The 9,471-nt window shown below is 46.7% G+C and overlaps 1 protein-coding gene across 1 annotated transcript in view; it reads right to left on the bottom strand.

Annotated features, from left to right (window-relative positions):
• Positions 1–598: 598 nt before the first annotated feature.
• Positions 599–9,471, bottom strand: part of tnfrsf21 (tumor necrosis factor receptor superfamily, member 21) — a gene marked incomplete at its 5' end in the record, with an annotated part of 49,645 nt that continues 40,772 nt past the window's right edge. Inside the window, 2 exons of the mRNA XM_079215136.1 lie at positions 599–2,954; positions 4,969–5,203. Of these exons, the coding sequence (XP_079071262.1) occupies positions 2,725–2,954; positions 4,969–5,203 (465 nt within the window). The 3' untranslated portion in view covers positions 599–2,724. The remainder of the gene's footprint in view (positions 2,955–4,968; positions 5,204–9,471) is intronic.

Below are 9,471 nucleotides of genomic sequence, written 5' to 3'. Positions count from 1 at the left end.
CATTTTTCAACATAACATTTTAAAACATTATAGTCATTATGGCCTTTATAAAAATGATTGTTTTGGGGGAGGTGGGGTAGTGCACTATAGGCCCCTGAGACGCGGCTTAAGAGTTTGTCCTTAATGGAAAAAAATTCCCTTACATTACTTTTACTTTTATACTTTTAAGTAGTTTTTAAACCAGTACTTTTACACTTTTACTTAAGTAAAAAGCTTGAGTTGATACTTCAACTTTTACAGAAGTATTTTTAAACCATAGTATCTATACTTCTACTTGAGTAATGAATGTGAATACTTTTGACACCTCTGGCCACATGACTGAGTGGCGGTTCGGCCTCGTCGTCGTCGCTCCAAGCGAAGACATCTCTGGCTCCTCTTTTCGTCGTTGCCGTTCTTCCTCTGCAACTAAACCATCTGCAGTGTGTAGAGCGTCTACTTCCTGTTCACACCGTCATGCACACGCCCCGTGTGCGTGAATGGTCATGTGATGTGCGTTTTCAAAGGGTTGCTGTGTGGACGCAGACGCTATGTTTCAAAAGTCCATTTTAAATCGTAGTAGTGTGGATGTAGCCTGAATAAGTGACAACCACACACACAGTTATGACAAATGCTTTGAGCTTTAATTGGTTGAATTTAAGAGGTTACATAGTAGTAAACATACTGGTTACACACGTTAATGAAATCATCCACTCGTGCCACATGTGCGTTTCACACCTCACCATCATCCTGTCAGACTTCCATAGAAGATAAGAAAGAAAAGAAAGAAAGCTCACACCCTGCAGTTTGAGTCTCCACAGCATCGTGGAGAGCAAGCTCACACATTCTCATCATCATCGTCAACATCCCACAATCCTCAGCAACACAACCTTCATTCTCTTTCGCTTTATGTGGAATACTAGTCCTTAGTCCGGGGTTAGGACCCCTGCGTCAGGCCAACCGGTGAGTCTAGCACCACGGAGCTTCCAGAGTAACTGGCTTGGTGAAAACAGAGTCCATCATGCCGCTGCTCTCATGGCGCCTGCAAAGTCCTCTCCGGAAGTCCATGAGTTGTTTTTTTGTTTTTTTTGGTGGTGCTTTTCAGTTTTTATTTATTTTAAGAACTTGGAACTTGGAAGAAACTGAAAGAGCACATTATTTCTACCTCATTTCAATCAAGTAACACAAGTAGACTTCAAGTATGGAGTAATGCATGACTTACATCCCGGCCAGGTCATCGTCATCAAGCCAAGCGGTGAGGGAGCGAAAACACCAGACGCAATGAAGTATAACAGTAAAAGTATAACAAAAAGGTGCTACCATACTATAATCAAACTAAATGTAGAAACATGACAACACAATTAAAATGTTAGGCAACGGCATTTCAGAATAAAAGACGATGAAAATGAAGGAACAATACAGTCAGCCTCTCTAGAAAATAGAATTAGTGCATTATTGTTAGATTTTAATATCCACTACATAGAGCATGTAGCATGAAGAAAGAAATCACTGTTCTATTGTTTTTACTGGAGCACTGAAACACTCAGACAGCCATACATGGAGCTCCCAAACGGATCAAGAACCCGTTATCAACGCTACACGTGTTGAGGCAAACGAGGCTAGCTAGCAGAGACGTACTGGTAGAGTTATTCTAGACTGTCCTTGAGTCCAACAGCGACAGAGTTTCCAAAGCGACGTACCTAAACCGTTTCTAGATATATTACTTTGGTTCCAGAGAAGCAAAGGCAGTGGCGGTAAATACTGCTCCCTTCATGTTCAGTCCACTGTTAGTTTGAGACCCTTTTGTCCAAAAGCATAATGTTCAAAGGCAAAGCCATAAATCATAATATTAGATTCGGTGGATATTACTCCACTAATGTAATATTGGATTACTTTGACGTTTTATCCCGTATGAGATATGGCTTTGGTTCCAGAGCAGCAGGTCAGCCCTCGAATCTGACACTGCCCCCTGCTGGTCTGGTAGCTCACCAGCTCAAATGACCACAGAGGATCTTGCTCCGGGTACAGGCAACTAGACGGGGTAGAATAACCAAAAATGAGGGGCTGAGAAAAGGAACCAGCTCCTCCAAATCTTAGCTTGGCAAAATGTCTGTGAATGTGGTTTACAAGACCCCTAAACCCCTGAAAACCCTAAGAATAATACAGTGTCATTTAGAGTTATAGATTGTTTGTGTGTAGTTTCCTGTCATTTAGCCATACCCACCATGTTGAATACATTTTTTGTTTCGACCACTGAAATCACGTTGAAGGCAGGGGAAGCCAGGACGATTGGCACGGCCGACAAAAAAAAACTCCTCAAAACACCGGTACGACCCTTTAACGGTGAAGGCATTGGCCAGTTGAGATATAGAAACTAAGTTCTGGTCAAAATACTCTCCTACCACCTTAAACAAGGCTGTACACGTAGTACATATAAGTACTTCCTGGTGTGACACTCAGTGCGCTTTAATCACATTGAGCCTGTGTCTCGGCAGAGGGTGGAGGTGTTTGTGAAGGAATAGCGTGTACACACAAGACAACTGAAGAGGAGGGTTAAGTACCAGTAAAGATGTGAAAGAGCCATTGAGGGGAATTGATCGCCACCTCATCTACAACACGTAGCTCCAATCATGTGACGACGTGAAATGTCAGACTCGGTCCGATCCGAGTCATCCCTCCCACAGAGACGCTCCTTGTTTCACTCCTGTGCCGATTCTCATCCGCGGGGTTTCTCCCTCCTCGCTCGCCCTACAGCAGGTCCGGGAGGTGGCTGTAGACCGAGTCCAGCAGCGTCTGGCTGGCCTCCTGACTCTTGACCCCCGCGATCTCAAACAGCTGGTCCAGCCGGTCCTCGGCGGCCGGGATCTCCTCGATGACGTGCAGCTCCTCCGGGTTCAGGATGTGCAGCATGTCGTCGAAGATGGGCTGCAGGTCGCACGGGTCCAGACGCACCTGCCGGAGCACGGTGTCTTTCTTCTCTGGAGGGGAAACGGTGATGGGGAATAAAGCTCTTCTGATCAATATGCTGTTTATATTAACAATGGATCAAATGACTATGTCAGAATCTGAGCCAGAACCATTTATTGCCATGTCTGTGTTCACATACAAGGAATGTGTCCTGGCGGGAAGTGCATAACATTTAACAATAAACATTTAACGGTAAACAAAGTGCAATAATGGGAGCAATATTCACAATTAAATCTACTATTCTACAGTAGAATACAACATTAAAATAAATAAAGTGCACAGACAACAGACGAAGAGCCAGATATGTATCTTGTTTAGTTTGTGAAAAACTAAAACAGAGGAGAGTGAATATTGCCTCAGAGTGGGCCAAAATGCAGGTATTGGCAAATTTGAAGCTTTGAAGGTCCGGCCACACCAGCATTTTCAGCCTAGAACACTAACGTCGAGTGATTGTTGTTACGTCATTTTCATTGTGTTGCTTTTGTCTGAGTTGCGTGAGTCCTTCTGTAGCTTCATGCTGCTCACTGACGTGAGTGAAGGTGGGCGTGTCTTATTGAATGTGGGCGTGTCTTATTGAATGTGGGTGTGTCTTCCTGCTCCAATCCCTGTTTTTTTCTACAGGCACCTGTTCGGGTGATTTTCACCCGACGTTAGTAATAGTGTGACTATTTTTTCCGGATGGGTTTTAACATGAATTAACTTTTCCTTCACAGAACAAGACTCACATGTCCCAGGAACATGTGGACCAAAGAACAAGTTCATAGCTCCTTCATTTATATTTTAAATCATGTTTTAATGACGATTCCCAAATTTTTCACCGGATTTTGAGCCTTTTTTTAAGGTCTCCCCGTGATACCTGTTTATAGTTTTATGAGAAGTTCTATAGGGTAAAATAGAAGAAGAGTACTTCAACTTGCCTTGTATTGTTGTATTTGAATATATTTCGATGAGAAGTATATTTGATCAGGTACATTACATCGGGAGAAATTCACCCGACGTTAGTGATAGTGTGACTATTTTTAACGTTATTGTTCTAGGGTTAAAAACCATGTTGGGGCTAAATCAACCCAGATGTAGTCAATCTGAACAGAGGCTCTGTCTGCCTGGCCCAAAGCCGGCCGCCGCTAACAGCGCGAGCTTCTGACGGACGGAGAGGAGGATGCTACTGTAGCTTGTTAGCTTTGCCTCACCACTTTGTCGGAGCACAAACTGCTCTCGTTTGCTAACAGCGATGAGGAGTGGATGGTACGAGTGAACTGCTGACGAGCAGGATAACTGCAGCTAGCAAACAGGTAGGAAATGTGTACAAAGTTCATCATGAGTGTCAGTAGCTAATAGTAGTCATTATCGGTCCCAATAAACCCGTCAACTGCCACAGACCTTTCAAGGTAAAACTTGTATTAAACATCCCATTCATTTTGGCTATGAATTGCAGTTTTCTTTGATCACATAACTAAAATACAGCATTATTGCTGATCCAATATTAGACATTGAATTGTATTTAGCAACACCCAGAGTGACCACAAGAGGGCAGCCAGCCTCCACAGCATGTTGAGCTGCTGCCGCAGAGCTTTCCACCTGAATGAGTGTCTGAATCGTTTGGTGTGAAGACGTGAACACGTCTCTCCTCCAGAACAATCATATGTCTTCCAGAGGTGCCGGGTCGGGTCATGTGGGAGTGAGGGTCCAAAAACAGTCCCTTGATATGCTAACAGTGTTTAAGAGCACACTGGTCGCCTGCCAAAATGGCTGCCACAGTTAAGAAATGGACATGCAACAGCTGCATGAAGCAACCCTCAGTGAACCCTGTCCGTCCTCACTCAGTGAAGACGCCACGGAGACGCGGCGGAACTTTTCCTGAATCATCTTATCCTGTATCATCACCCAGCTTTGAAATCCTGAAATTAAACAAACTCTGGCTAATGATGTTTACATTGGAGTTTAAAGCCTCATTGATGGCCCTTCATCAGTGTTATGATCTCAGTTATAATTGCAGTCATGGTTGATAAAGGTAAACCCGCTCACCTTTGGTAATGAAGGAGCCGTTCCTGCTGAGGGCGGAGTCTTTGCTGGAGGTGGAGTCACAGCGAAGCAGGGGCTCTGATTCGTCGGGGAAGAAGCCCTTGGTGCGGTCCACCGGCGACGGCTCCACGCCCAGAACGCTGCCGCCGCCGGCGCTGCTGGGAGACTCCAGCGGCCTGTGGGCGGGACTTAAGCTTTGGCTTACATTCACTGAGGTCAGCAGCTGGTTGATGTCAAACTGTAGATGGAAACAGAAAGATGGGAGGAGCGTTAGAAACACGAGCGTGACAACACTCAGAGACACCGGCTGGTGTTTCCACTTCTTTGTTCCGTCTCTCTCTGTCCTCGTTCTTTGGCTGCATCCTCATTCTTTTGACGAGGATGTTCTTTTTCTTTTCACACGAATGCTAAATCATTCTTCCTCTTCTGATTGCATTACCTAGTATCGCCTTTTGCAATCAGCACCAGTTATCAAGACGGTGAAACGCGCTTTATTTTGGCGGTGTGCCGTGCTCAGGAAGCAGACTTTGGGACAAATTCAGTGTTTTACAAGTGACAAGTAAGTCTCAAGTCTTTGCACTCAAGTCCTTCGTCAAGACTCGCTAGTCCCAAGTCAGGACCAGCTAGTCTGGAGTCAAGTCCCAAGTCAAGACCAGCTAGTCTGGAGTCAAGTCTCAAGTCAAGACCAGCTAGTCTGGAGTCAAGTCCCAAGTCAGGACCAGCTAGTCTGGAGTCAAGTCCCAAGTCAGGACCAGCTAGTCTGGAGTCAAGTCCCAAGTCAGGACCAGCTAGTCTGGAGTCAAGTCCCAAGTCAGGACCAGCTAGTCTGGAGTCAAGTCCCAAGTCAGGACCAGCTTTTCTGGAGTCAAGTCCCAAGTCAAGACCAGCTAGTCTGGAGTCAAGTCCCAAGTCCCTGAACTTTGAGTTTTGAGTTAAAACAAGTCATAATGTGCTCTTTACCAGATGTAATGCCTTTTTAATGACTGAATAATAATATATTAATTTTAGAAACAACATAAATGTTATTTTAAATTGTTTATTAATTTAGTCATCCTTTCTTCTTTATCTCGTTTAAAAAACATATATATTTTCTTTCCTTTCTATCTGTTTAGCTCCACATCCTGTCATGATTGTGTACTCGTCTATTCTTCTCCTCCATCATTATTCTTCCTCTCTCATTGTTTCGTCCTCCTCTGTTCCCTCTCTTCTCTCCCTTTGTCCCATTTTGTTTCAGTTCATCTGTCTATCGCTTCATCTGCCTCTCCTTTTCTCTGTCCTTCCTCTATTGTTGCAACCCCTCCTCTCTCTCTCTCTCTCTCTCTCTCTCTGGTAATGAACCTGTGGTCTGAACCAGTAGCGACTGGTTTGTGGGTGTGATCATGAGAGCACGTCTTGTTTTCCTCGGCTGAGCCCAGTCTGGCCTATAGGTCGCAGCAGCAGCAGCAGAGGTCATTTCACTCGCTGCAAACACTGGAGATGGAAAACGGAACCAACAAAGACCAACAAGTAACTGCAGCAACTGTGTTGTTTTGTCCAATCACATTGATGTTCAACTTTGTGGCACAGATCTAAACTCTGTGGTTGGTTGATTGACTGAGTGTGCTTGCACCTTTCTCGTGACACATTGCACACTCCTCCAGTTCAGAATATCCGTCTGCCCAGTGTAACTCCAGTTCCTCTTGACTACTAGAGACTATAGCCCAGCTGACCCTTCTACCGCCGCTACGGCTGGATCAGGAGCTGTGGTGCACCCCATCAAGCAAAAAGGCCAGTTTAAACATCAAGGAATACAGACGTAAAAAGCAAGTAAAAAAGAGTGTGTCGCACTGCACAGCTCTCATAAGGCTAATAAAAGGATCAATTGCAGGTATTGTTTGACTTGAGCAGAAATAATAGACGATGTAATAGTACTTGGCACTGGGTTATCCCGATATCCGTGGTAGAATATTCTATTTATTACGATAATGTTTCTGTCTCCCCAATTGGCCTGTGAACGACACCACAATGTGTCCTTTAGCGTGCAATGATAGCGACATTCTTGTCATGCTAACACCGCGTGGTCTGCACTGACTGCAATCTAAAACGCTCAGAGCTAACGTGAGAGAGCAAACGCACAACTTTCCACCAGGAAAACGGTCCCAAAATGTTCCTGAGTTATTTTGAATTTAATGACGATCCAAGTGTTTGTTTCATTGTTTTTTCGCTTCTCCTAATTGCCAGTGATTCTCAAACTTGTTCTGTCACGCCCCACTTTGGAGGAAGAACAATGTTCGCGCCCCACCGCCCCAACAACATTGTAACAAAATGGTCCAACTTTTTGTGACTCCTCCCTTTCAAGTAAAACAGATTGCTCCATCAGACAAAAACGTTGTTAGAACAATGCAAATAAAGTTCTATCTTTGCAAAAAATAACTAATATTTGGCAAAAAAATTACCTAGTGTGGCTGCAAATAACCTGTTTTGCACTGAATATATTTTTAAGATATTAACAATAACGTTCAACCTGTGAAAACAGAATGAGTGAGATGTGTGAGCATCAGGTTGCATCAGTATTAGTGGCTGCAGTGAGCTGCTTTCCTCTATACATATTGTTATTTTGAGAACCACTGCTTAAAGCGCAGCCATGATGCTTTTCCTAAACTGGTGGTTTTGTTGCCAAAACTCTGCTGCGGCAGATTCACAGTAACAGCGCGGCGTACAGTGACGTGCAAAAAGCCTCAAAGTCTTGCTATTTATGCACCTTCCCATACGCGATGCAATCATTGCCATAAAGTAGATCCCACCGTCAATTAAACACATTAGGAAAGGCTCCGACCCGCTCAGTTCTGCTCAGGTAGAGCACTCTGCGTACGTCTGCCTCTCTGTCTGAGGGCCTCTCGCGCCGCTTGGAGTCTGGTTTCCTCCCGCTGGCAGCCTCCAGCCTCTAGCCTCCAGCCTCTAGCCTCCAGCATCTAGCCTCTAGCCTCTAGCCTCCAGCCTCTAGCCTCCAGCCTCTAGACTCCAGCCTCCAGTGTCTAGCCTGCAGCCCCCAGCCTCCAGCCTCTAGCCTCCAGCCTGCAGCCTCCAGCCTCTAGCCTTCAGCCTCTAGCCTCCAGCATCTAGCCTGCAGCCCCCAGCCTCTAGCCTAAGCCTCTAGCCTCTAGCCTGCAGCCTCTAGCCTCTAGCCTCCAGCCTCTAGCCTGCAGCCTCTAGCCTCTAGCCTCCAGCCTCTAGCCTGCAGCCTCTAGCCTCCAGCCTCTAGCCTGCAGCCTCTAGCCTGCAGCCTCTAGCCTGCAGCCTCCAGCCTCTAGCCTCCAGCCTCTAGCCTCTAGCCTGCAGCCTCTAGCCTGCAGCCTCCTGCCTCTAGCCTTCAGCCTCTAGCCTGCAGCCTCCAGCCTCTAGCCTCCAGCCTCTAGCCTCCAGCATCTAGCCTGCAGCCTCTAGCCTCCAGCCTCTAGCCTCCAGCCTCTAGCCTGCAGCCTCCAGCCTCCAGCCTCTAGCCTGCAGCCTCAGGCCTCCAACCTCTAGCCTCTGGCCTCCAGCCTCTAGCCTGCAGCCTCCAGCCTGCAGCCTCTAGTCTGCAGCCTCCAGACTGTTAATGCGTGCTAATTATTGGATGCCTGGTGTAGCCTCCAGAAGAACTCAGTTCAACAACTTCTCTTGTTCTCTATATTTATTTACTAAATGATCACAAGCAAAGTAGTCAGCGCTGCAATTGCAAAAGCAGTGAGTGGTACAGCAACACGCAGGTTGGGTCAAGAACAACTGCCCCCCAAACAGAAGTGGGGCCTTTCATACACAGGTTATCGTCACAGGTTCGTCTCGCCTCGTCCTCACATCTGATTGGCTCTATCCTGTCAAGAGGAGGAGAATCCCGTGTTCTCATCTTTTCTCACAAGACTGGACCGTGCAACGACCCGTCTGCTTCACTAATGTCAACATGCTGATAAACAGGTGTGAGTGTTGAAGTGCGCAGGCGTGTGACTGACTTCCCTTGAGAACTGGACCCTTCATAGACACAACCAACTCCAGCTGCATAGCTGTGTTATAATGACCTCGCTGACCTGAACTTTAATAGACATGAAGAGTAATGGAAAATATCTGCAGAATATAAGGATTTATATTATCAAGCCTCTTGCCTGCAGCCTCTAGCCTGCAGCCTCTAGTCTGCAGCCTCTAGCCTCCAGCCTGCAGCCTCCAGCCTGCAGCCTCTAGCCTGCAGCCTCTAGCCTCCAGCCTGCAGCCTCTAGCCTGCAGCCTCCAGCCTCCAGTCTGCAGCCTGCAGCCTCTAGCCTGCAGCCTCCAGCCTCTAGCCTGCAGCCTGCAGCGTCTAGCCTGCAGCCTCTAGCCTGCAGCCTGCAGCGTCTAGCCTGCAGCCTCTAGCCTGCAGCCTCCAGTCTGCAGCCTGCAGCCTCTAGCCTGCAGCCTCCAGCCTCTAGCCTGCAGCCTCTAGCCTGCAGCCTGCAGCGTCTAGCCTGCAGCCTCTAGCCTGCAGCCTCCAGCCTCTAGCCTCCAGTCTGCAGCCTC

Source organism: Taurulus bubalis, assembly GCF_910589615.1.
Source record: "Taurulus bubalis genome assembly, chromosome: 3".
Classification (NCBI taxonomy): Eukaryota; Metazoa; Chordata; class Actinopteri; order Perciformes; family Cottidae; genus Taurulus; species Taurulus bubalis.
This window is presented reverse-complemented; position numbering and strand designations above follow the sequence as displayed.